Below are 27,508 nucleotides of genomic sequence, written 5' to 3' on the forward strand. Positions count from 1 at the left end.
ATCAGCTAGTATGGAAAACAGAAATAATTTGGAAAAAATCAAGGCTGTGGGTTTACAACTTGAACTTCAATACCCCCCCCCAAGGAGCAAGTAGTTCAACTACACTTACGGCATATCATTTGATTTAAGTGCAGTGTGTTTGAATATCAGCTAAGATATGCCAAGATTCTACTGTACTAGATGCCCCCAGAAGACCCATGATCCTCGCCATGCTGTGAGGGTATGAAAGAAATGATTTCATAGTTTTAAACTGTTATGTGTTTGTGGGTTTTGAGATGGTTTTACTATGTAGTCAAGGCTGTCATCAAATTTAAGGGCTCCCTTGACTTTGCTGATGGTCATTTCCTCCTAGAACAGTGGTTAGCACATGGTAGACCCTTGAAGCATGGTTAATTCAAATTCAACGTCCCTTCATCTAAAGAACAAAAGACTCTAGTTCCCAAGAAAATATAATTTAAGATGTCTAAAATGCAAAGCAATGACCAAATAAATATACTCTTTAAAAATGTTATTTCTCATCAGACCTTTGACAAAGAACTCAGAGAAATATCATGGATGATTAATTTAGGATTCTTGGAATCCATTACAAGAAAAAAAAATCTCACTGTTAAAAATAGTCATGCCACACAAGAATCAAAATACTCCAGCAGAGTAGAAATTTTGCTAAACTCAAATTAGATTTAGAGTGTCTCATCAACCAAAGATATGAGAGGTAAGTGGTGAGAGTCCTTCACTGGCCACTCTTCTGGAATGTTTGTAGGTCCAGACATGGATTCAGAGAACTCACGGACAGGATATTTGGAGTTTTCAGCTAGCAGAGGAAGCCAACCCTAAGTGCAACGTTCTGAAGACGGTGCCCTCTAGAGACTCAAAATGTACCCTGAAATCTGTCACAGGCCCCCATTCCTTTCCCACAGCCTAAACTTCTCATTCCACCAGAGAGCAGAGCAAAAGAGCAAACACAGAAGGCCTGACTGTGTTGTTGCTGGAGAAAGCACTGCGTTAGTGGGGGATGAGAGAAAGGAGTCTGATGCAAGAAAACCTTTGGAATTAGTGAAGAATTTGCACCCTTGGGAGGGATTAACATAAAAGCAACACAGGAGCAGATCCCTCGGCATAAGGCCTTCTGTAGTGTACGCTCACGAACAAGAGGAGATGGCATTCATCATCAACTGTTTGTCTGCATACTCCAACCCTAAGTGAGGATTGTGTGAGCATTAATGTTTCCTTTTCTACATCTTCTTCTGCTAGAAAAGTTTGTGTGATCAAACACCTCATGGGGGACAGATGGTGAGACTAGACAAAATGAAAGTAGGTCATGGCATTTGTCATGGGGAAGATAGCATTCTGTGTGAAGAAGCCACTTTGTCTGCCAAGTGACACTTCTGATGTAAGTCTGTGTTCAATGTACGTTCTAAAAGAAAAGTGAAGACTCCTAAGAACAGATACGGATGAGCTAGGACACGCCATGCAGCTTTAGGTTATGACCCCGAATGGCGGTGGTTGTCAGAGCAGCAGTCATGCAGCGCAGAAGGACTAGCAAGGCACAACAGAGGAGGATGGTGACAGGTAAGTTACCGAGTCCTGATGTGCCCAGGACTTTCCTAGGTCGAGTACCAGATGTTCCTTGTTCCAAGAACCCCACTGGTCCCAGGAAAACTGGAATGACTTGTTAACTTAAATACTATTCACTGAGCAGACCGCTTTGTGAAATAGGCTTCCAAGATAGAGACAGGCCCCACCTGAACTGAACTCCTGGTTTCTCCCCCACCAAATTTTTTTAAATGTTGTTATAAGTAAGCCAGTGAATCACTGTAGGGTGTGTGTGCGTGTGTCTGTGTGTTTGCCTTTTCATCACTGAGATAATATACTAAGATTGGCTCTATTGATATCAGGCCTGCATCAAGTAAGCCTTCAGTGTTAGAGGGAGAGCCAGCTCTTCTCATGGTATACAAGAAGCAGAAAAAGACACAGAAACCCAGGGCAAGATAACAAAATAACATAATACAGTCCCCAAGAATATACACCCAATGACTCACTTCCTCAATGAGACCCATCTCTCAAAGTTTCTATCACCTGCCATTAATGTCACTGAATTATGGAGCTATCCATGGGCTAATCTGAAGATTGGTTTAGGATCCTCAGAACCCAATGACCTTTCAGTGAACAGGTTCTACTAGCCAGGGGTTCAAGACCACTTCATATCCAAATCATAACACACATATACTTCCATAATACTTCATATCCAAAGCATAACCCTAAAGTAGATATTATTGTTGTATAAAAGTCTTATTATGCAAATATGAGAGGCATTCATCTTCTTAACTGCAGAAAATAAAACCTATTTCACTCTTCAGGCCAGAGCTACGAAGAGGGGGAAGGAGAAACTGTGATTCTGGGCCTTTGAGTAGATGAAGGGTGAAACAGTTCAGATCCAGGGACTCTGGGTCAGAAAATGCCTCAGGAAAGGACTGCGGATGCCCCTCAGAGTGAATCACATGAGGTGAGACAGCTGGGGCTCAGGTCTAGCAGGCATGACTATCCTGCAAGAGTATACATGATCCTGACTCCTCCCCAGTGCCCATCCTAGCAGTCCACATAGATAACCTATATCCCCGCTGAGCTCTGAGCACTGACCATTGCATGCAACAGCACAGGTCCTATAGCTACGACCTACATCTTTAGTTTTTGGCAGGTTTCCCAATCCTTCTCTTTCCTAGGGGTGCACACTTCATGTCTTCTTTAACACATAATGACTTAATGTCCCATGAAGACGCAGAATGAGGGAATAGTAAGGATTTAATCACAGGCTGAGGATCCCTCTCAGTGGCTGAAATTCTGGAAACATGATCAACATGATCCATCCCAATAGGACAAGATACTTTCCATAGATAGATAGATAGATAGATAGATAGATAGATAGATAGATAGATAGATAATAGATAGATAGATAGATAGATAGATAGATAGATAGATAGATAGATAGATAGATAGATAGACACACAGAGAGATAGACAGAGAGATAGACAGACAGACAGATAGAGATACATATATATGATAAAAGCTAGGAACTTTGTCCAGCTCTGTTTTGGGCATGCCATGCTATGTCAGTCCACTCCACACTGCCAAAATTAGCTGACTGAAATAGGCCCAAGCCAAACAGAACTCCTTCTCCAAGCAAGATGAAAAGGGTGAATTTAGAAGGGAATTGCCTCTTAGATCCCTTACTACCACGGCAACTGACTTCCTGGCCCCTGGCTTCTGAGGATTAGGATGGGAACATTATAAGTCTTTAAGTTATAAAAGATAAAGAAGGGCGCATCACAACGTGCAAGTGAATTCTAGAGAAGGGAAACGGAAAGCTGAAATTGCCAGGAACTCTAAATGCTGAGTCTGGATGCCAAGCCTACATCTCCAGAGAGCACTCTGCAATCCTAAGCTGCCCATCCATTACACAACATAAGACAGCGACACATTGAACCAAACAGCAAAATACCAAAGGGAAAGATCATTGCTCTTCTTTAGCAGGGAGGAATTAGGCCTGTTCAGAGATCAAAGACAAAACACACAGATTCATTCTAAAAGCACACTTAGGGTATGGCCCATATACAGACACAACGACTCACTCTTCTGATGACCGCAGAGCGGTCTCATCCATAAGCAACGCCCTTCTGTGTGATAAATTACCCCAGTTCTCTTAAAAGGTTCAAAAGTATACAGAACCCTTTCATAAAACTTCCAAAGTATCACATGAATGATCCTCTGAGGACCCCAGAGAATCGGTTCTTGTATCTGATCTTAATAAAAGACCAAAGATAATCGGTAAACATGTTTTTTCTTAATTCGAAGATAAATGAAAAGTCACTTGACAATTTGTATTGCTCCCAAACTATCTCTCATAGGGGTTTATCATTATTTACCAATCGGGACAGTAATCAGTTAGTGGTTATGATGCTATATTTGGGTAATTAAATATTTTATCTTTACGTTGGATATAAAGAAGTCGCTTATGCCATATTCTCATCTAACGACCCCCTGAGAACACCCCCTGACTGCATCAGACCTTGGGTACTACTGAATTTATATAATAGCTCACCCAGACTGGTCCCAACCCTAAGGAAAGCAAACCTCAGCCTTACAGTCAGTGTCAACGCCTGACAGCAAAAATCAAATATGGAATCCCATTGCTGTTTTCTTGTTTTTGAAGTATAATTTTTTAATTGATTCTTTGGAAATTTCAACTCATGCATCCCAAACCCACTCATTTCCCAGTCCCTCTGTATTCACCCTTCACCCTTTTTGTATCCCCCTCCCAAAGGAAAACTTAAAAAGAAATAATTAAAATTAAAAATTAAAAAAATAAGAATTTAAAAAAAAAAAAGCAAGTAAGCAGGAAAAAACCTCTTTCCCTCCTCTCCAAGGCCTCTTCATTCTTCTTAATGCACTGGGTGGCGCTTTGTATCATGCAGTAGACTCGTCTGTCCAAACAGCTTAACTCGCAACTGTTCACAGTTGCTGGCTTGGTTCAAGGGCCTCTGGCTTCTGGTACATCATCAATACTGGACCCTCACTGAAACTTCTCTCAAATATCCTGCCTTTGCCCTGAGTCATGGAGATCCTGTAGCTATGGTTCCACGGGCCCAGTCCCTTCACATGCTCCAGCAGGTCGTATCCAGGGTAGATGTTGGGGAGCACCAACTCAAGGACCTGGATGTGTGCCTGAGTGATAGCTAAGTTGGTCAGTCCAGCGGCTGGGACCACACCACTCGGGGGGATGGGTGGGGCCATCTTTCCCAAATGTGTGTGGGGGAGTGGGAAGGCAGTTTTCCTATGAGGGGTGGGACCAGCTCTCTATGCTGAGATCATTGGGGTCCATTATTCGAGGGCAAACAAGAGGCAGGATCAGCTCTCCAGTGTGTGGAATAAGGGCCCTCTCTAGACCAGTAAGGGGGCAGGAACAGATCAACACAACCCCTGTACTTCAACACATGGTTCAACAAATGGTTCACATGTACCCATGTGATAACACGGGCAATGGATATCAACACAGATCCCAGCTGCAGCAGGGGTCACCATGGCCTCAGGGGCCAGTGGAGGCCTGTCAGATCATCATGAACCCAGCAGTAGCATGGTTCCTGGACTCCAGCATAGCCTTAGATGATCATCCAGACCCTGGGCAATCCCATGGCCTTCAATAATAACGGGAACCACAGACTTCAACACAGACCCTGGCTGCAGTAGGGCCATGGGCCCAGACATGGTCCTCTGTACATTGCTGTTTTCTTTGCCTTTCATGTTTGCTTCTCTGTTCAGGTCTGTTTGTTCTCCACTGCTTGGTTCATGGAAAGTGTTATGCTGAAACTGATCTTATTAAGTTACTAGTTTAACTGTATATGGATACCTTTTATATTTTACCACTGGCAAGCTGTCAACCTATAAGATGAGGAAGCTCTTGTGCCCTAACACTGCTAACTCTCCTAATCCCTTCCGTGTCTCCAAGGCTTCCCTCCCATGAGTCAGTTCTCTGGTGATGCAATCAGGCTTGCAGAGTCCTTCCAAGCATTTGTCGAAAGCACTCGAGTATTAACAAACCTTGCAATGCTTGTTCACAGTAGCAATTGCAACAACGAACAATTTAATCATGAGAGCAGAAACCCACTCAGAGCAAAATTCTCGGCTAAGTTCTCCCACACTGATTTTGAAAGTACATCTGTAATTTATGTGCTTTGGTAATCACATTTCCAGACAGAAAATTGCTAAAGAAATATACAATCAATTTAATTTCTGACACATCGAAAGTTTCATAACTGAAGTAAGTGTTGTTTTGAAGGGAACCTCCCAGTAGTGTTGCTAAAATTTCCATGTAAGCTGTGGATTCGCAGTACACAGTGAAGCATAGAATAAATTAGAGCAATAAGAAAGATAGAATGCAGACCAACTTCCCTGTTTCTATTTCTTCATGGGTCTATGTGCACATGAAAACAGAGGTTAACAGCAGAAGATAAACTGTAGAGTGTACCCAGGTCCCTTGAGACCTGACATCATCAGTGATGTGTCTTCCCAACACACTGGACAGCCCATCTGAGTGCATACATGCATGCCAAAGGGGAACTTGTCCTTCACGAAAAATACAGTGCAAATTTTCTCATGTAAATTATTACTATTAAAACTATCAGTTTTGCTCCAAATGAATTAATTTCTTATCAATTTCTAACTTTTTACAACAGAACTGTCAATGGTAGCTATGATATTTTGAAAATGAAAAAAGGTTAATTTATCATTGTGGCATTCTGTTAATTATAAGATTAAAACTTTTATGAAAACTTATTATTTAACTAGAATGTTGATATTTTAGGGTCATTTAAGTACTATATTATAGTACTGTGAATTTATCTTTCATAATGCATTTTGGAATTGTAGCCAGAGACTGATTGTTTATTTCCCAGCTGCTCAGACCCAAATAATCACACAGAAATTATATTAATTACAACACTGCTTGGCCAATAGCCTAGGCATATTCCTAGCTAGCTCTTACACCTTAAATTAACCCATTTCTATTATTCTGTGTATCACCACAAACTGTGGTCTACCAATACAAGTTCCGGTGTCTACCTCCTTCAGCAGCTACATGGCATCTCCCTGACTCCGCCTACTCTCTCTATATATCTCTGTTCAGATTTCCTGCTAGGCTTTACTCTGCTAAGCCATTGGCTGAAGCAGCTTCTTTGTTAACCAATGATAATAAAGCATATTCACAGCATATGAAGGGGAATCCCACATCACAGAATGAAGACCATTTATTCTTGGCAAGATTTTGTATTTTTCATTTTATTTGTTTTGTTTTCTAGACTCATGTAGCAGCCCAGGCTAGCTTCACACTCATTTTATCATTGAAGATGACCTTCAGCTCTCAACCTCTTACCTTCACCTCCCAAGCGCTGAGATTTCAGGTGTGCAACCCCAAGTGACATAATCTATTATTTTTATTTGTTTGTTTTTTGTCTTTTTTTTTTCTGAGAGAGGGTTTACTCTAAAGTTTTAAAGCCTGTTTTGGAACTAGCTCTTGTAGACCAGGCTGGCCTTGAAATCACAGAGAGCCACCTGCCTTTGCCTCCCGAGTGCTGGGATTAAAGGCCCATTATTTTTTTTTTGTTTGTTTTGTTTTGGTTTGGTTTTTTCGAGACAGGGTTTCTCTGTGGTTTTGGAGCCTGTCCTGGAACTAGCTCTTGTAGACCAGGCTGGTCTCGAACTCACAGAGATCCGCCTGCCTCTGCCTCCCAAGTGCTGGGATTAAAGGCATGCGCCACCACCGCCCGGCTAGGCCCATTATTTTTTAAACTAAGTATTTGCCAAATATTTAGTCACCCACTGGAAATTTAGTCACTTCAATAGAATCATATAACCAGTTTGAATAATCTAAGATAATTGATCTTATATCATACCTTTGAATACTATACCCTTGCTAAGTTCTTAAGTGAAAAATCTAATACATTCTGGATATGCTACTGATGTGACAGTCAGTGAACTTTTATTTTTATTTTTCATAGAAACCTCACAAACAGGCAAACTATAGTAAGTTCTCAAATTATTAAATATTGCTCCATAGAAAAATTACACTGACCTCTGTACCATCATCCTGACAACTGTAATCTTCCAGAGGATGCATGTGTCCATATGTATAGTTGCTGATAGTGGTTCAGTTGATTGCTTTTGGCATTTTGTCTTGGCCAGGAGGACAATATTTACTATGAAAATTCATTTTGAGGGGGAAGGCAATATTTCATACTTCAAAGGCCAACTGAATGAAATAATCTCAAAAGATGTATTACCTTATGTGCTTCCAATGAATAAAATGTCAATTTTATTTTAGGGTATGACAGACTAAATAATCATAAGCAAGCAAGCCTTTAGATAGCACTTCAATCATTCTGCTCAATGCCAGGCATTGTTTGCTGGAAAACCCTGTCTGTGTTCTGATCCCTGGCACATTCTCAGCCCACAAGAGCTACCATTTTCAGGACAATAAACCGAGAACGGTGGTGTTCAAATTGCCATTGGCATCTTCAGTCTCCCCATGGCGACTTTAGGACTCAATAGAAAAGGTGTCAAGAAGAGTTTTATCCTTTTCAGCAGAAACAAAGCGAGAGGGGCATGAAAATAAATATCAATTAAATGTGAACACTGTGGCCTGAACCGTCTTTGTGGATGCAGATGCCCTATTAGCAGCTCAGGAATGCTATGCCAAGACAGCATTATTCTTCCCAGAAGCCAAATAACTGAACTGCTTTGCAATTTAATAACAAAAATAGTTCCTCACATTTGTGAACTGTTCTTTTCCTCATATACATAAATTCATATATATATGAAGTTATATCATATGTTGGTATATGATATAAATTGCAATTTTAATATAACTTAAAATGTAACATAGTAGAAAAATCATATCAATTCATAGCTTATGGTCTGTGGATGTCAGAACTAAATGCAGTAGCCTTAGACCAGATGCTGCTTCCTAGAACAAGCAAACCGTTTACATATCCCAACACAGTTCCTTATACTTGGCAGTTACTATTGTGAATGAAAAAGAACCAGTCATATTTCACACACATACCACAGTTCTCTTCATCGCTGTCGTCGTCACAGTCAGCCTGGCCATCGCATCTTCTGGAACCTAGGACGCACCGTCCTGAGCGACACTTGAAGTGACTTGGTGAACATTCTGTCAAAAAGCAGTGCATTGCAAAGTCGTCAACTAACATCTGGGTTTCCATTGAGAGTGGGCAAGTACTAAAGATAGAACAGGTCACCACACAGCTGAAACTCCCGGAGTTCGCTTAGCTTTCTTCCCTCTGTTCATCTCCATGCCTCTCCTTCATCCTTGGTACCATCTCTCAAAGCACTTGGTGCCCGTGCTTTGCAATAACTAATTACCTTTCTAAATGAACACCTAACGGTGGCCTGAGCCTGAAATCCCTTGTGTAATCCATGATCCCAGCTTCCCAGAGGTTCTAATCTTTCATTTTATGGACCGGTCCCCACAACTACTTGTCCACTAATAAAATCCTACACCGCCTTCTCACTTGGAAGAGCCAAGGGCTGATGTTTGTCATTAGCTTCATGGCTTCTAAAAGAAGCAACATCCACAAATAACTGGCACTGTAAGAGGAGTATGCACGAAGTGGGAAATCGCTGGGTGACTAAGCCCATCTCTGAGTTCATTTTTATTTCCTAAATTTATTTTACATATGCTAGCAATGATAACAGCTTGCAGATAGGTGCCAGAGCCTTCTAGGGTAATCAAGCAGTTTTTAACATCCCTTATCCTTGAAGCCTAATTGATAACTAAATAGAAAGCAAACAACCAACCCTCCATAATTCAGAGAGAGCAAAGACTGGCTGACATGTTCATCCATGTTAGATGCCCTAATGGAATAAACTGGAACATTAACCTTCCACGTCTTCATTGGGCAGGAGGCAAGTTTGATTGTCTGAATTTTCTGGGAATTGATTGCAATCTGTGTCTTCAGGCCACTGGAGGCCTACAATCCCAAGAACAGACTCACAGCGCTCTTTGGAGTGCTCACACAGGTGTCTACAAGCAGAAAGACAACATGTCGAAAGTCGTATGACTCCACTGGAAATGTATGATTAGAATGCATGTAGGTTTTAATCCTATGTGGGACTGTATGTAAAAGAAGTATGTGGAAACATACCAGCATGCATAGATACGTAATCGGCACTTAGAGAACCCAAACAAGCAGTATCTCTACAAAGAGGACATACCTGCTTTTACCAAGAGAGATTGAACTTCAGATAGAACAATGAAATTCTCTCCAAGACTATGATCGCCTTCCCTTTGGCTTTCTACTCTACTGTGTTTTAGGTAAATACTCCCCAGCCTTTGGTTTTAAACAGAAGAATGTCCAACATCACTTCCTATATAGTCTGTCACAATGGACGATGAGCCTGCACAGGAACCTCCAGCTGTGTGTTTCTCTGATGAGGATGGGGGTGGAGGGTTCCTGTGCTATGCTGGTTTACCAGGGGCTTTGCCTCTCTTTCCCCTTCTTCAGCTTCCATCAGTACTGCTTGCTTGCTTGTTTGTTGTAAAGACAAAACTCAATTTCTAGTTTAGGTTTGGAATTTTCAATGATCATGAATATGAGACATTCTCATATTCGTTTTGAAAAATGGTAAGTTCAGTATTATTTTTGCCCTATCTGTTGGATTAAAGTTCTGCTAGACATATAATAAATGTGCCAATTCAGCTGCAGCTGTCTCTACCACTTCTGAGCTTTACTATACAAATGGAAATAATACTAACAGCAACACCAAAAGTTCAAGGAAGTTTTTGTCAAAATCTGTGTGCCCCTTAGTGATAGACACCCACTATGATGGCATAACCTCAGTCAAAGGGGATTATGAACATGAGACATAATCACCCTTAAGCTTTTGCCATACTGGGAGACTCAGTAAGGATGGTTATCTCAGATATGCAACTTAAAAATTAAATGTTAAGATTAGTAAACAAACTCAGCAGAAACAGCCATGTGTTAATTCATAAGCTTAGGAGCATACTAGTTTGCTATAATAAAATAAGTTCATGCATAAATATTAAATGCAGGCACTAAAATTGAAAGACATAGCATTAAAGCTAAAAAAAAAAAATTTAAAGTCTCCAGATGAAGTTTATCAACATGTTTACTCAATTTTTCAGAACCATGTACAACCAGTCATTTTAGGTTATAAAACTTAAACAATGAAATTCAATATGGATATACACTTATAACTATGGTAAAGATGAATGTATTAGGAGAATTTAATAATTAAGTGAATTTAACATAAATAGATATAAAAAGAAAATCAAACACAGCTTGGGAAGTCCTATTCAAAGCAGGAATTCACTATCATCATTGATCTTGCTTAGCAAAAACAGGGTAAGATTTACAAATAACTTTTCAAGATAAAATCAGTAGATACTCTATAAATACTTTATCAGGCATGCAATAAAATGTTCAGAATTAGTTTTGTCCAAGAAAACACTAAATTATTCTCTCTTCATCTTGTTTGATTTGTTCAGCTGCCCTAGTCACTCTGAAATCTTACTGTTTCCTGCCCTGACTCTAAAGATGCCCTACTTCATCATCCACTTGATATACAGCCTGAAATTTATTGTTTTCCCATCTGCCCACTATATTGGTATTATCTCTTTCTCTTAATGCTCTGTGTGACTTCTGATCCCACCATATGGTTCCTGAAGCTACTTCTCACATCGGGACAAGTACATCTGCACAGCCACCCTCGCCTGCAAGACAACATTGCAGAATGCAGCCACAGTGACTTCTGGGATAATCATCTCAGATATGCACAATTCTCTGACTACAGTCTCTCACACGTGACCCCGAATGGGACACAGCTGCCACCAAGCAATTGAGCCCATGTGCTCTCTTAAGAGCTACGTGAGTCACCAGAGAGCTTTCATCCAATTCGCTGGCCTTGGCATTTATTTAACTTCACAGCCCTTTCTTGAACTCTTCGCTCAATCAAAACTCAACAAACAAAATACTTATTCCACCAGCGAAAGGACAGGAGGGCCAAAGAGACGGAGTAGTTTGTCTTAAGAGCACAGCGTAGCTAGGGAAGACTTGAAGCTGACTTGGATCCCACAGCAATAGGACTGTATCGTTCAGACCCAAGGTCCCAGCTCTGTCCTTCAGGGGTCTTCTTTCATTCAGACAAGCAGAAAAATGTCAGTGATACACTGCACTGTCCCACCTGCGGATGGCTGTCCTATTCCACTATGGAGTCACACTGGCCTGTAAGCACTATCAGAGGACAGCATCTTATACACATTGGCGATTTAAAGAACACATTTAATTAATCTAAAAAATGAACACATGACATCCAGACAAAGCAGCCCCTTCCTCCGTTCCCTCACACTCTGCTTTGCTTTGCTTTGGGGTGCTAGTGATCAAACCCAAGACCTTATACATTCTACAGGATGCTCTACCGCTGAGCAGCACCCCAACCTTAACTGCCATTCAAAAGGATACTTTATGATCCATCAAAATGGAACACAGATAAAAGCCCATGACCTTAGTAATACTTCTTTTGTCTAAACCCAGCTTGGTGTTCTTTTGGTTCTCTCTGAGCTAGTGTGTGGCTGGTCCATTATTTTACCTGCAAGGGGGGATACGCTGGCCTGTATTCACATCGCACTTGGGAACCAAAATGGTGCAAGCGAAAAACATGAGGTATTTGTAACAGTTGGTTTGAACAAGTGCAGGGAAGAGAGATGACTCCCAGCTGATAGATGCTTCTTTTTGGGTCCTGTGCCCAAGGTAGTTTGGATAGTGTGTATGGTTGTAGGGCAAATTCACGCAGAGTTCCAGAGTGATTGGTTCACATTGACCTAACAAAAAAAAAAAATCTGAATATTATAAAAAAAATCTTTAAGCTTTCCATTCTCAAAGTCTACTTTACTTGATTTAAATCTCAGGTTCTAAAACTCTGGCTTCTGGTTACATAATCATGCATGAGGGCTATAAAATAATTGGCAACACTTGAAGGTTTCTGAACATGCAACAGTCATAGTGAAGACAGGGTGTTTCAGACACTTGCAAATGTTGCATTGTGACTTCACTGCAGTCTTGGTTCTGAACACGTGCATTCTGCAGGACGCATGGCATCAAACCCTGTGTGACAACAGCAAACGCCGCATGAAACAGCTCGTCCCAGGTCCCAGAACACCATCTGCTATGAGTTACCATGCTTTCACTGGATATACCAAGTTTCCATCCCTTATAGAAACAAATGATTTAATTACAGGAAATAAAGACAGTATTTTCCATCTTTCTTCAGCATGTATCAAGTTAGCATAAGTTCAGATTGTACTGTGCTAGAATTTTACTTAATGCTGACTTGCATTTCATGAAAACTTGTCTCATCTTGAGATTAGGATAGCATTTCCCACTGTTTCTGAAAGTCCTAAATACACTTCTTCTGGTTTGTACTATGTATTTATGCAAATGAAGGCAGCTTTCTCAGTGTAGAGAATTATAAAATTAAGCAAGGACCAACTTTGAAGAGCATTAATAATGCCCTGTGTCTTACAGTATCGACTGGTTTTTGTTGCTGTTTTGGGTGTTGGTTGGTTGTTTTGCAGCTCTTTAATTTTATGTTCTAGCTTAGGTTGCTCTGGAACTCATTATATAGCTCAGATTGGCCCCAAAGCCAAGGCCATCTTTGTGTCTCATTCAGCCTTCTAAGTTCTAGAATGCTAGTATGAGCAAATTCCCAGTTTCAAGTCAAATATTCAACAACTATGTAAATAGGCTCATCTATCTCATTAATATGCAAATTTGTTTTTTTATCTCTAATAAATGGTAAAACTATACCTATGCAAAGATTTGTTTCAAAGCAAATCTCTTTATGAATTGTTATTACTAAATGTTTAGTTTGCATTCCTATTTTCTGTACCTCTATACCTGAAGTCGGAATTAAAACAAAAAGCAGTTGTAAGGGGGAAAGTTTAAGAAGCCCAGAGTTGGAGAAGCAAAAAACTAGATACAAGTAATACATAGCATTTGTGCATGGACATCAAAACCAGGGACCCTGCTCCAGAAGAGGCATGCCAAGCCTGTATTCTTGCCTGCGCGTGATACTGCCAGCACACGTCCAGCACACACACACTTTAGAAAACCCTTTCCAGTTCTTCAAGTTGACTCAGCTTTATCTGATGACTCTTTTATTATTCTTTTGTTCAGTTACTTTTTATTTCCTGCTGATTTTGTCATTGTTTCTAAAACAGCATAGGCTCCATTGTCTTCACAGACATTTAAAAAAAATCAGTGAGTTTAATTAAATGGGCAATGAGACTATTTCTGAGTTTATACTTTCTTACTGACCAGTAGAGTTAAAAATAAGGCTACAATATGTTAGCCTAAGACGACATTGCAATCTGTTGGATGTTTCTTGCTAAGGAGGATAAAATGCAAACATGTTAGCTTGGCATCTAAGGCTACTGCGACTTCAGCCGAACTTTCTTTAACTACAACCTAACTTTCCTACCCGTACCTATGGCTTCAGCAGATCTTTGCTGTGGTTGGCTCTATGCCCCCTGCAGCCCCAATATTTCCAGAAGGATATGTTCTCAAGCAGCCTGTAGGTTTCTCTCTTCCTACATCTTGTCCTGATATCATTCACCCAAATGGGCCATGCTCCCAGATGCCATGGCCTTCTAGAACTTGCTGCTAGGCATAGTCCTTCTCTGTCTTCCTCAGTGAGTCATCCCTTCTCAGCCCACATAATACCACTTGTGGGAGACCTTCATGACTCCAGGCTCTACCTATTTTTGAAGAGCATCAGGGCCCTAATATTCTAGACATGTTGGGCTCATGTTCATTACACCCTGCTGAATTCCTCCTTGACCTTCTTGCCTCACCCACATCACTCTCAGAGTTTAAAGAAATGACATTTAGCCCTTGACATCAGAGAACAGAGGAAGAAAAAGAGGGGAAATATATCAGGGGTTGTTTTAGGCACTGAAAAAGAAAAAGCAATGCCCCTGCCATTTTTGTACTTCACAGTCTTAGCAGAAAAGAACACACAGGTACTGGCTGCAGAGCATGTGAACAGGCTAGGATAAAGTTCATCATGGACCATGTCTCCCTCACCCCCAAATTCATAGGCATAACCCCCAATGGTATAGCATTCGGAGGTGGGGCTTTGGAAGGCAATCGGACTCAGATTCAGTATAAAGAGCAGGAGAAAAGCTCATTGTGGACTCAGCATTCTTAAAGCTGGTGGTCTTGTTTCTACCACCACATAAGGGCACAGCAAGACTGCAGGATTTGGCAAGCCACGAAGTGAGCCAGCCCTCCCTGGAGAGCAGATCTGCCAGGACTTTGTGGACTTCCAGCTTTTTGAACCCGGAGGCATACACGTTTGTCGTTTATGCCTCCCAGTCTATGGCACTCTGTGACAGCAGCCTGGATTAACTGACATGGTGACACTGATCCACATGGCACAGCACAAAGAGCGACTCAAGCCTTTGAGAACACATGGGTTTGGACAGGTTTGAGGGAAGACAGTAGAGGCTCTCTGTCCCCGTGGTGATTCCAGCAGCTTATGCCATGGAGCCTGAGGTAATAGAGTTAACTAGACACGTGTTATAAAATTGTTATAAAATCGAATTCCATGCCTTATTCTGAGTAATCAATTCCAGTCATACTTCCTTGCCTGAAAAGGGGTACAATACAAATAAATGAGTATCAAGAGTGTCTCAAGAGTACTTATTAATCCAGAGACTGAGAGCTTTGTGGACAGAATATTCATAAGGGGCTGACTAGATTAAAGGTGTCACGGACAAGATGTGCTAGGACTCTCTGTTTCCTGGAGAAGCCAGGACACCAGGAAACTGGCCTTGTACTGGGGACAAATACAAGGTGGAAAGACAAGAAGGCAGGGGAGGTAAAGGTCTGGTCCTTACTGTCTCCTCTATTAGTGAAGGAAGGGTGTCAAGGACCCACTGTCTATATTCTCTCACAGCCAGAAGATTACATTCTCACCCCAGTGTGATGATGTTGGGAGGCACAGCCCTTGTGAGGTGACGAGGTCGTGAGCACCGTGTGTTTGAAAATTAGATCAATGCCCAACACCTAGGATCTCAGAGAAATCTCCCACCCAATCTAGCAGTAGGAGATACAACGGGAAACTGGCCTTCTGTGGTTGAGAAGGTTCCATGTCTGAGCTGTGCTGGCACCCTGACCTCAAGCTTCCAGACCCCAGGTCTGTGAGATAGAAATGTCTGCTGTTTAAGTCATTTAATCTACAGTCACTCACTCTATCTGCTCAGAGTAAAACAAACATAACTCTCAAATATCATGTTCAGATTCTTCAAATATTTTCTTTTTTAGCAATAACAAAAAAAATGCATGAGCATCTCATTCTCCCCCATTCCTCTGTCTCCCTGCCTCTCTCGGAGTTTTTTAGAGGACTTGAAGCCCCTCCCATCCCCTTCCCTGCTCACATCCTTATGCTCAGGTGTTTACAGAGGTTTGTGTCTGTCTTTGTCACTCTCCCTGTTGCTTGTATCACAGGCTTCATTGTTAATCACAAACATCTTCAATTTCAGTGATGTCAGCCTCTTTTCCTCCTTCCCTTAATATACTTATAATTTTACAGAATGGCATTATCCACACAGATGTCTGAAGCATCCTTTCTCTCTCTCTCTATCACCCCACCAAGGTTTACCCTTTTATCAGTGTACTTCAATTAGGTGGTGAATAGATAATATCATATCTCATGGACAATTTCTCTCTGTTTTGAGATATGGAGAGTGCATCCCTTCTGTTTTGTCAAAGCGTAACTTTCAGCATTTCGCAGCCAAGGGTGACAAAGATTACGTGATGAGCAGACACTACCCTGGAGATATTTATTGAGTGAGGTAAGGACTGGACCTTATGATTTGCTCCCTTAAAAGGTGTTCTTTACAGATTGCCGAGCAAATTAGACTCTTAGATACTCATTGGCTTTGATCAGTAAACTTTCATAGTTTAAGCATGAGCATCGCGCCTAATTTGAAACAGCCACTAGAGGGCGACCACGTCACAAATATGGGATGCTTAGCACTGGGCCGGTCCAGCTCTTAGGTTCTCTCTTAAGTTCTCTGCTCACTGGGTCCTGACTGTAGATAAGGTTTAATAAATACCCATTTTAAAAAGCCTGGTGTGCTGTCTGTAGTATTTCAAAATCTACAACAAGAGCTGTCAAATCCCACATGAAGAAGGGGTTGTGAACTACACGATTGCAGAGCTGCAAGGTTACTGGAAACTGGGTCCTAAGTGATGAGCATATACAGGAAAAGATGACATGGCCAACATCTAGTCGCACTGGTCAGCATCCTCTGCTGCAAACTCGCAACCCGTGTTCATCACTTTTGTTTATAACAGTCTGCGGGCCGTTAGAAAGTAAAGACCCTTGTGACCACAAGTAAGGGAGACTTGGCAAAAACTCTTTCTCTGTGTCTCTGTCTCTGTCTCTGTCTCTCTCTCTGTCTCTCTCTGTCTCTCTCTGTCTCTCTCTCTGTCTCTCTCTCACACACACACATACACACACACACGCGCGCGCACGCCCTTTAGATCCTGTCTTATCTCAGCCTTCTCCTTTCTCCCCAAAGGAAAAATGCATCTCACAGCTGTCTGACTTGTCTTTACTGCCACACCCATCCAGTTCCAGCTTCCCTGGTTTTTTAAGAGGCTGTCTTTTTAGTATCTGAAATTTTGGGGTTTCCCTCTCCATCGTTTGTTTTTCTTTATAGTTCACCGTTGAAAAACCTTGACATTTGCCCCGCAGAGTACACACAGTTGGGATTTGCTGCCTACACTCTCCTAGCTAAAGAGCCCCGCCTACCTGACTTCCTGAACTTCGGTGAGATCCAGGAGTTGCCTGGGTTTTGTGTGTTTGCCAGGATGGTAAACAGCTGCCGTGTTTTCGCCTCAGCAGCCACGTGGTTTCTGTCCCCCCATTATTGTGATGTCAACAGCTGTAGATGTTCCATGCCTCGATTCATTAACTCACTGTTAATGTCACCCGGGAATAATGTGTCAATTAATCATCCACTTCTCGCTCGGCAGGCGGGACCCTTGTAGAAAGACATCTTTCCTCCTATCGGTTTGATACCAAGAACTGAATTCTTTAGCCATTTTGATGTCTTGCTCTTGATCACAGCCCCTTGCTATTTGTTTCTTTCGATTGGAGTTTGCAAAGATCAGGCAACAAATTGTAGATGAGGAGGAAGTTATCTAAAGCAAAGTTATTGGCCCCTTCCTCTTCCTCGGCGTGCAATGAGAGCACTAGAAAGGAGGAAGTGAATAGGTGAATGGCCACATTGAAGTAATGGGAATTAGAACACCAGGAACATGGGTAAATACCCGGGCACATGACAGCCACATCAGGCTTCGTGGAGTCTTGATGAATGTGGGTACAAAGAAGACAAGACAACCATGGGAATGATTCTTTCCAGCTGGGGCCTCCCTCTGCCTGGATTGTATCCTATGAGGGAAAAGTGATAGATTGGTTCCTCTGTGCCATAAAAACATCATTTCTACTCCTACCCCCAATGCAAGGCTATGTCTTCAATTTGCTCCGTGCAAGGCATGGAGATAGATGTCAGGATGCCAGGCAGGCATGGACAGAACAGCCCAGGTTGTTCAAAGCTATTCCTGATGCTTTGAGACTTTCAGTACATTGTCTTAGTACAAAGATGTAAACTTGAGAATTTTGTTTGTAATGATAGGCATTTGTGGTAATGGAAAGTAAGCCACAGGCTTTCTCTAGTGCAGGTGGGTTGCAACCCCTTTGGGGGCCAAATGAGACCATTGGAGAACACAGATATTTACATTATGATTCATAACAGTAGCAGCATTATAGTTATGGAGCAGCAATAAAAATAATTTTGTGGGTGTGAAAGGCTTTCTTGGACCACCAACCCTCAAATTATGACATGGGGACTGATTATTAATTATCTTAGGTTTGTTTCTAGCTAGCTTAAAAAAAAAAAAAACTTAAGGTAACCCGTTTCTACTAATCTATATGCTGTCCCAGGGCTCATTCACCTCGTCTACATACTATCTATCCTGCTTTCCTTCTTCCTCCATGTCTGGCTGACTGGCCTCTGGCTGGCTGGACCCTGGCAGGCTGCTCCCCCATCTCCCCACACCCTGCTGACTGGCTAGCTCCCCTTTTTCGCTCTCCCTGCCAGCCCCACCTATCCCTCCTCTGCCTAGCTATTGGCTGTTCAATTTTTTATTAGAACAAACAGGTCCCTTAGGCAAGCAAGATGAAACAGCAACACATCTTTAGATAGTTAAACAAATATTCTACTTTGCAACAGTTGGGGGCACCACATGAGGAGCTATATTAAAGGGTTGCAGTATTAGGAAGGCTGAGAACCACTGCTCTAGTGAGAAATAAAAAGTACAGAGAAATATGAAAACCTTCCACATCCAGTGTCAGAGGAGGCACAAATCCATGTACCAAGTCACAAACTGACCACTAGCGCAGTCATTGTCAACCTTGGCTTCACACAGGAATCACCAAGAGCATCTAAATATCCTGAGAACTGGGTCCCACACAGTGCATCTTGAGAGACCACCGAAAAGCTGTGTAACTTGGATGGCAGGAACTAGTGTCTTCAGAGACTAGAATCCAGGAAAGTTTGGTGAAGTGCTGGCTCTGTCAGACGAATATCACATTTCTTCATTCACAATGTCAAACATCAAACCGAACAGTACTATTCACAGGCTAAGTAATCAGCTTTGCTGTATATTTCATCATCTATGTGTCTACTCATTCATTTTCCCTCTATATGCTAAGGTATAATTTTACACAGAAGAAGAGAAAAAAGTGTGGTGGCACATGCCCTTAATCCTAGAGCTCGGGATGCAAAGGTTAGCAGATCTCTGTGAGTTCAAGGCCACCCAGGTCTACATAAAGAGTTCTAGGCTAGATGGAGATACATAGCGAGACCCTGACACGAAGGAAAGAAAGAAAGAAAGAAAGAAAGAAAGAAAGAAAGAAAGAAAGAAAGAAAGAAAGAAAGAAAGAGAAAGAAAGGAGAAAGGGAGGGAAGGAGGAAGGGAAAACAGGAGGAAGGAATGAGCAGCTTTATTTCAAATAACTTGCTAACGATCCATTATTCCCTGCTATCTCTTTGTAAGCTTCGGTTGGAAGAAAGAAACATCACAGGGTGGGTGAGGGTCAAGAAACTGAACACCATTGATATTGATGTTGGTGATGACTGTCAAATATCACATTTCCTTGTCAATGAGCAGATTTACAAGAGGATGTGCTACTTATGCATCTGTACAGAGAACCAAGCGCACATATATAATCTGCCCAGAGACTCCTTGAGAGATTGTTAGAAGTTAGGTACCGATATCACTGTTAATAAATGGAAGGACTGAGGGACCAACGCCTGGCCCAGTGTCTAACACTCAGAAGAAACTGTCTTCCGGTGTTTTCTGGGCATGGAAGGGAGCGAGCAGAGATATGCATGGAGAATGAAGGGGCTGGGGAGATGCTAGGGAGAATCTATGTTGAGATAACATGAAAAGAATGAGGTAAATGTGAGTCAGAGACTACAGGGTGTTCCCTGTGCTGGAAGTTACCTCCAGTAAGCTAGAGACATGATCTCAGTCTTCTCCCTTAAAGAGCACAGAGACCCCAGTGTGCCTGGAACATTTTATACTCACTGCAAGTTCTGCTTAATGTACAAGCCAGAGCTAGCTGCTGGCCCTTCCTGGGATTGTTTTTTGTAAGATGACACTGTACTCTAAATGTTTAAAATTTGGAGGGAAATTAGGATTTATTTATTTATTTATTTATTTATATTTAATATGTACTGGTGTTCTGTCTATCCCCGTGCACAGTGTGCATGCAGTGCCCACAGAGGCCAGAAACAGGTGCTGAATCCCCAGAAACTCGGGTTATAGGTATTTATGAGCCACTATGTGGGTAGTGGGAATCAAGCCCAAGTTTTCTGGAAGAACAGCCAGTGCGTTTAACCACTGAGTTATATGGTTAGCCCCTACATTTTTAGATTTTGAAGTGTTTCAAATGCAGAGAAAATAGGATTTTCCTTTTCCCTTCTCCCTATATACAGCACAGGCTAACATTGTCCTGTCTACACTTTAATCTAACAGTGTCATTCCATGTCAAACAATGCTGAGAATTTTAATACTAAGCACATGTCTTTGACATGACTGTCACAATTCAAAATTACTCATCCAAAATTGAAAGTGAAATAAAAATAAATCACTCTTTTTAAAAAGATCCAGACACGATTGTGACATGGCAAAGCAAAGTGATGGAATCAGTGAACCCAGATCACACTCACAAATGTATTTATATGCGAATATATATCTCTTTGTAAGCTTCAGCATATATATATATATATATATGAATATATAACCATTTGGATATCCCTGATTGAGAAAGTGGTCAGTGCATCTTTTTTATTTCTCTTACTAAAAATTATTTTGGGGACAATGTCTCACATACACCAGGTATACACCAAGTAGCTAAGAATGACCTTGAACTTCTAATATTATTGCCTCTGTGTATTAAGTGCTGGTATTATGGACATGAATGACGTGAGTGCTAAGGACTGAAGCCAGGGCTAAAGATTTCACGCATGATAGGCAAGCACTCTTCCACCTGATTTGTGTCCCTTGCTCCTGCTGATGTTAATGGCAGGCTAACATCGACTGTCCTTTCCTATGGTATTATAATGTGTCTGTGCTGAAATCAAGTAGCCTAATCCCATCGTGAGGTATCAAAAGTGAAGAGTCTTAATCAGACCACCACGCTTAGAAGCGGCACATATAGGAGGCGGCAAACACACCAGGGCCGAGCCCAGGACTGAGCACTGGGGGGCTGCACTAAGAGAGAGGATATCTCTTTTCTGTCTCCATGGGATGACTATGCTACTCTGACTTTCTTTCGGTGAGAAGAACATGGCCATATGGGGCCCCGTCAAACTTGAACCAGAACTATGAACAAAGCAAATGTTTCTTTGCTGGTTAATTGCATAGTCTGTGGTGTTATGTTATTAGCAACAGAAAGATGGACTAATATAATACATTAGCGAAATGGTCCCCTCATGTGAGAACTACAGAGAGATGGGGGTTTTGCTTTCAGTCGTAGTTTCCTGGCATCCATGAGCACTGATGTTCTGGGATATCCCAGTGGGGGATATAATGCATCTCATGTGTTACAAGGCTACTGGAAGTCCATTGCCCCTTCAGTCTTCTGGCCTCAAAGCTTCTGGTGGTCTTCATGGAGAGGGTATATGATATGAAATAACTCTTTTGATATCTGAAAGCGGACTGGCCTGTTTCTAAGTTTTTAACCCCAAGCTGGAGATGGAGCAAACTATTTACGACCCCACATCAAAGAGGTGAGTGCGATCTCTTAACTGAGTTCTGGGGGAAGAAGTCATTTCTAAAAATCTGGAAATTTTCTAGTTCAATTAAAATTTCCCACGGGACAGCCGGGCGGTGGTGGCGCACGCCTTTAATCCCAGCACTCGGGAGGCAGAGGCAGGCGGATCTCTGTGAGTTCGAGACCAGCCTGGTCTACAGAGCTAGTTCCAGGACAGGCTCCAAAACCACAGAGAAACCCTGTCTCGAAAAAAACAAAAAAAAAAAAAAAAAAAAAAAAAAATTTCCCACGGGAGTTTTTTTTTTTATATTCTTTACTCTTGCCCATCCAGTCTTCCCTCAGCTAATCTCTACTGAAAATCAACGTAGAGACAGCCACCTGCTCTCACCATGGGAGCCACTGTGTGGGCCCCAGAACAAATGCACACAATGATTCCCAGACCGCGATAGCTCACCAGTGTGTTTCATACAAGGGGAACGCACCTACTGAGAGAATAGACTGACCAAATTTCACGAGACCGTTTCAATGAGTCTCCTCTCTGCCTCTTGGATGAAGTCTCCAGCTTGGAAGCTGTGCTTTAAAAAGAAGAAAGATAACATCTGCCCACAGATGGAGCCATGAAAATAATTTATAGGAGCTGATGTTGAGCTGAAAGTGGTGGTAATGACATTAGGCGATGTGGATTGATGGCCCATCCACAACCACACATTTGTTTCTTATTTACTTAATGAAGACCATTTTGGTTCTTTTCTGCTACCACATGCAACTTTTAGACAAAAGAAAACGCCAATATATATATATATATATATATATATACATATATATATATATATATATATATATATATGCATATATTTTTTGGAGCAATTCCAAACTTCAGTAGTTTATAACAATGAGGTATGAAGAGGCTGAACATACTGTCTGTCACAAAGATTGTCCGTGTCAGCTGCTGTACTTACTACAGTTCCTCAGACCGCCGTCCAAGTCACACGCAGAGCTACCAGCACATGTATCGAGGCAAGAACTGTCGAGGCATCCCTCATCTCCTTCTGGACATGGCGTCTGACCTGTGGAAGGGGGAAAGCCCGGTAGCTTTCAGCACCTGCCAATCCCCAGCTCTCCATCTGAAGGACTAAGAATGTCTCCTGGAGCCGTAGAGCGACACAGCTTTAATTTCCTTCCCGTCTCGCCCCAAATATTGAACACATATGGAAGAGGCGTGTTCTGGGCTCACCATCCCGCCAACTAAATACAGCCCAGTATCCGAAAGAATTCCGTACAAATGAACAAAAAAGAGGCAAACCGCACTAAAGAAAACAACAGATGGCTGCTTGGAGGGGTGGGGGCGTAGCTGTCTTTACAAGGTGCTCATACAAAGGTGCCCATTAAATGCAAACGGGGGGGGGGGGAGGGCAAAAAGGTAGCCTGGAGATATTGACATTCCAGGTTGTAAATGACATCTCAAATACTCATTTGCCCCCAACTCTCCAGATTAAGGAAAAACGCTTTCTCTGGTAATCACCAGGTTATCAAAACGAATGCCCCATTTCAAGGGTCCATTAGCATGATGCAAGCCTTTCACAGCTCCTACCCGTACTTTTTGTATCCTTGCAAAGTATCAACAGCCGATCTCTGAGGACCTAAGATCAGGGCTTCTTCTTCCCAAATGAATGAGGGCGGGGCGGCGGCAGCCTCTGCCCTGATGGCTTTTCCTTAAGGTGTGTGGAGAGGAAACTGTTTCTGCCATTGATTTCCTGGTCATTGGTGGCTTAAGTGGATAAGGTAATAAATTGCTACCCATTCTCTTTCCATCTCTCCCCGGTTATTATGGTTAATTACTTTCAGACATGCCATCTGGAATCCAGAATATCTCGTAAGGCACTCCAAGCAGTCATATATGTACATATGCAATCATGCTTATTCATATTTCTAAGGCATTGTGTATTATACTGGAATTCTCCCTCCAGTCTACTAGAGTGAAATACTATATACCGCCACCTTGCAGAAATGGTGTCACTCTTGTCATTTAAAGCTATCAGATCAGGGGCAATTTTTTTCCCTCAAGGCAACTTTAAACATTTTTCATAAGTGTAAGTTCTTTGTGACATTTTAGGACATCGTGCAGCCAATAGTTCAGCGAATAGTAAGTGTCTGCTTTGTAGCAAGCCTATGCAACAAACGAGAAACTGAATCCCGGAAGATAAAAGCGTATGGCTCCTTCTGTGAGTCTCAAAGTCTAACATGGATGGTGTCGTGAGCTCCACCTCACCCAGCTGTGAAAACACGGCTTTACCAGAGGTGTTTACCAAGAACAGCTGAAGCAGTCTATGTCAGGAGGGCAAAGCTGCCCAAAGAAGTGGGGTAAGTTGTCATGAGGAGAGAAGGGCTTTCTGAGCAGAAGCCTGGAGAAAAACTCACAACATGGTCTTCACTCTGCAGCCTAAACACACCTTCCACTTCCCGTTTCAAGACCACTGGCCGGGTAGTGCTGTGGGCCTGCCATGCTCATCGAGCTCCCCTCGAGAGCGCCTCTCATTCTTGAACTTGACACTCCAGTACATCTCCATCAGAACTTTTTTCTGGGAGCTCTCTGTCAAGCCTGCGGAAGCCCAACACCCTGAATTCCTTGCCACCTATACCACACGATTGTCTATCGACGGTGAGCCTCCCCATCTCGTGAGACTGTGAGCTCCGTCGGCTGTTTGGTTAGACTGAGTTCCCACATTAGCCGTGTGAAAATAGGCCATATTTATTCAGCTCTCCCCAGGCACTCGCCCCACACAGGACTTATCATCGTCTGAGATGGTATGGAAACTGTGACCCAGAAAAGTGGAGCGAGTCCCCTAAAGCCACCCAGATAGCAAGTAGTAGCATGAGGCATGAAGACCTGAACAAGGGTGCAATGTTCATGCTGATCCCCCTGTGCAATGTTGGTTGTTGATACCATACAAGACAAGACAATATGGAGGGGGTATTAAGTTTGGGAATATTCTATCAACCACATGTTGGGAGGTTTCCAGACAAATCTTGTCTTAAAATAATCAGTATGGAACTTGTATATATATATGATCACATTTAAAACCCAACATGTTTAATTTCCATCATGCGTGGATATTATGTTCTTGTTTTAAAGTATATTTAAGCCTGTTGCTTGGCAATGTGAAACATTAAACTGAGTCTCCGAACACGGCCAAATTAGGATGCAGTTACACTTAATTTCACGAGCCAGTTCCTTCTTTTGGGGATCTAATCACATTTAATTGCATGCTACACACTGAAGTCTTCTCTTTACTAGGCTTTCCCTAGAAGACTCAAAAGAATCTCGTACGGCTTCCTCTCTAACCTTAGGGATGAGTTTCCCTGTGCTGCTTAAGCACTCCATATTCACCAAGAGAAAGGGGTGACCAGGAAACCTGGAATCATCTGTAAGGAAATCCTGTTTGAGCAACTTCCAGATGTTCCATTTTATTCCCCCACAGAAGGAGTCACCAAAACAAGGACGCTCTGGGGGCTGGGGACACTGGGGACACACTCACGGTCACCGCAGCTCTCCTCGTCACTCCCATCTTGACAGTCTTCATCTCCGTCACACCGGAAGCTGCTAGGTATGCACTGCCCGCTTCTGCATTCCACCAGGCCCTGGCTGTGGCAAGCTAGGGGAGGCGAGAGAACCGTCACTTGGCTTACCGATGCCCCTGACTGACCATACAAATGACGGCCACCTACCAGGTATCACCAGCAAATGCTGTGCTGTGTGTGCATGGGGAGGGGGTGGTGGCGCTACTTGATTTTCTAATTCTGAGAGTTTCTGGAAGGTTTTTTTTCCTTCTGAACTTTCTCTCCATTATAAAAGAGCACTTATTAAGAATTGGGTGCTTTTTAATGATACAGTCGATGATTGAAAAAACACTTGCAGTTAATAAGGGGTGTGTTTTGTGGCAAAAACCGTAGTAGGTGTGCCTTACACATCAAGTTCAGATCTCTATGAAACAGATGTCATAGCCGTTGTTTTATAGAGAGGGAACTGAAGTTGAGAGAACACAGCACTCATTGCTAAGTCACAAGGCTGCCGGGAGGCAGGCAAAGACTACGAAAACAAGCTTGTTGGACTTTACACCAGACCTTCCATTCCACAGCTTCCTGATCTAACGAGGCAGTAAAATAATGTGTTTGAAAAAAAATCTCAGGATACCTACTACACAGTGAATACTTCATTGTCTGACTTTTATTTATGGCTGGTATTTGAAAATGGGGTGTCTCGTTACCTTTAGCTTTTTGATTCTTGTGATTTCTCAAAATTCTAAACTTCCAGCATTTTAAAGCATCAGAAACACATGTGTCATGTGACCTCAGTATTTGTTGAGTTATCATCTAGTGTTAAGACCCACTTCTTGAATCAAGGCTCCCCACCAGATGTCTTCTTTAGCCCATCATGGCCTTACTCTCCTTAATCCTTTAATACAGCCACTCTATCCCATAGGCTTACAAGGCAAAGACTTCAAATTAAGCAGGGGAAGAGAAAGCCAGGTACCATGATTATGACACGTTGTATGCAGCTTCTCATCTGTCAAAATACAACTATCTTATCTGCATTTCTATTTTTGCCTCAATGAATTAGCCAAGTAAATATTCAACTTCATATGCAATATCTATGGGTTCTAAGTTTACAGATTCAGCTAATTATAAATAAAAAATATTGAGGCAAATATATTTGTATTAAACACAGACAGAGCGTTTTCCTTATTATTGCTTTTTAAACAATTTGGTATAACAACTATATAGGAGAATATACATTGTACTGCATTTTATAAAGGAACTAGAGATGACTGAAGTACATAGGAGACATGAATGGGTTAAATACAATACCATGCCTTTCCATATAAAGATTCTCAGGTTGTGATATCCACCCAGGGTTCTGTAATCAATGCAGATACCATAGGGAAATTGTGTGCCAACCATTTATACCAAGTGGACTGAAAGATTTCATTCAAATATATATAGTGAGATATGTCACTTTAATCATTTCAGATCAGTTGTACTATTTCAACATGTAACTGTTACTATTAACTTTTTTCATTTCTGTCTTCCAAGGGACAGCGTATTTTCCAAGGGGGAGAACATGGCTAACAATCAGAATTGTTATGAGTCAATGTGAAAACAAGTGTCCATTTATCTAGAAACATAGCCTGCTATAAAATAATAATTACTATCAGACTCTCTCCGTGTTACTGTAGGGTCATAGCGTGCTCCCTTCTTTCTGGCAGCTCTCCCACAAATGGCTCCAAAGAACACACTTGGAGGCTTAGCTGCTTGTACATCATATGCAGAGAAAAGGGGACTCCCTGGTCTCTGGGAAGAGAATTGCCTTTGGAAAGCTCCCAGAAACATGAAGGATCCAGGAGCAGCAAGAGAAAATGCAGGCCCTGCTGGGCCAGATCAGCCAATTTAAGCTTGGATTTGGAGGAGAGAGGTGTGAGGTCACAGCTACACTGATACTGTTCTCACACCTCTTGAATGGTGTGTTCATAGACAGAAGACGGAATCAGATTGACAGAACCAAAGT

General features: G+C 42.0%; 1 protein-coding gene across 1 annotated transcript in view; it reads right to left on the bottom strand.

The window, feature by feature from the left end:
- The window catches only part of Corin (corin, serine peptidase), a 196,052-nt gene that overhangs the window by 33,129 nt on the left and 135,415 nt on the right, over positions 1-27,508 (bottom strand). The window contains exons 10-14 of the mRNA XM_057772871.1: positions 25,482-25,598; positions 22,905-23,012; positions 12,181-12,412; positions 9,450-9,592; positions 8,612-8,719 (exon numbers count right to left, since the gene is read on the bottom strand). Of these exons, the coding sequence (XP_057628854.1) occupies positions 8,612-8,719; positions 9,450-9,592; positions 12,181-12,412; positions 22,905-23,012; positions 25,482-25,598 (708 nt within the window). The remainder of the gene's footprint in view (positions 1-8,611; positions 8,720-9,449; positions 9,593-12,180; positions 12,413-22,904; positions 23,013-25,481; positions 25,599-27,508) is intronic.

Source organism: Chionomys nivalis, chromosome 6 (genome assembly GCF_950005125.1).
Source record: "Chionomys nivalis chromosome 6, mChiNiv1.1, whole genome shotgun sequence".
NCBI lineage: Eukaryota > Metazoa > Chordata > Mammalia > Rodentia > Cricetidae > Chionomys > Chionomys nivalis.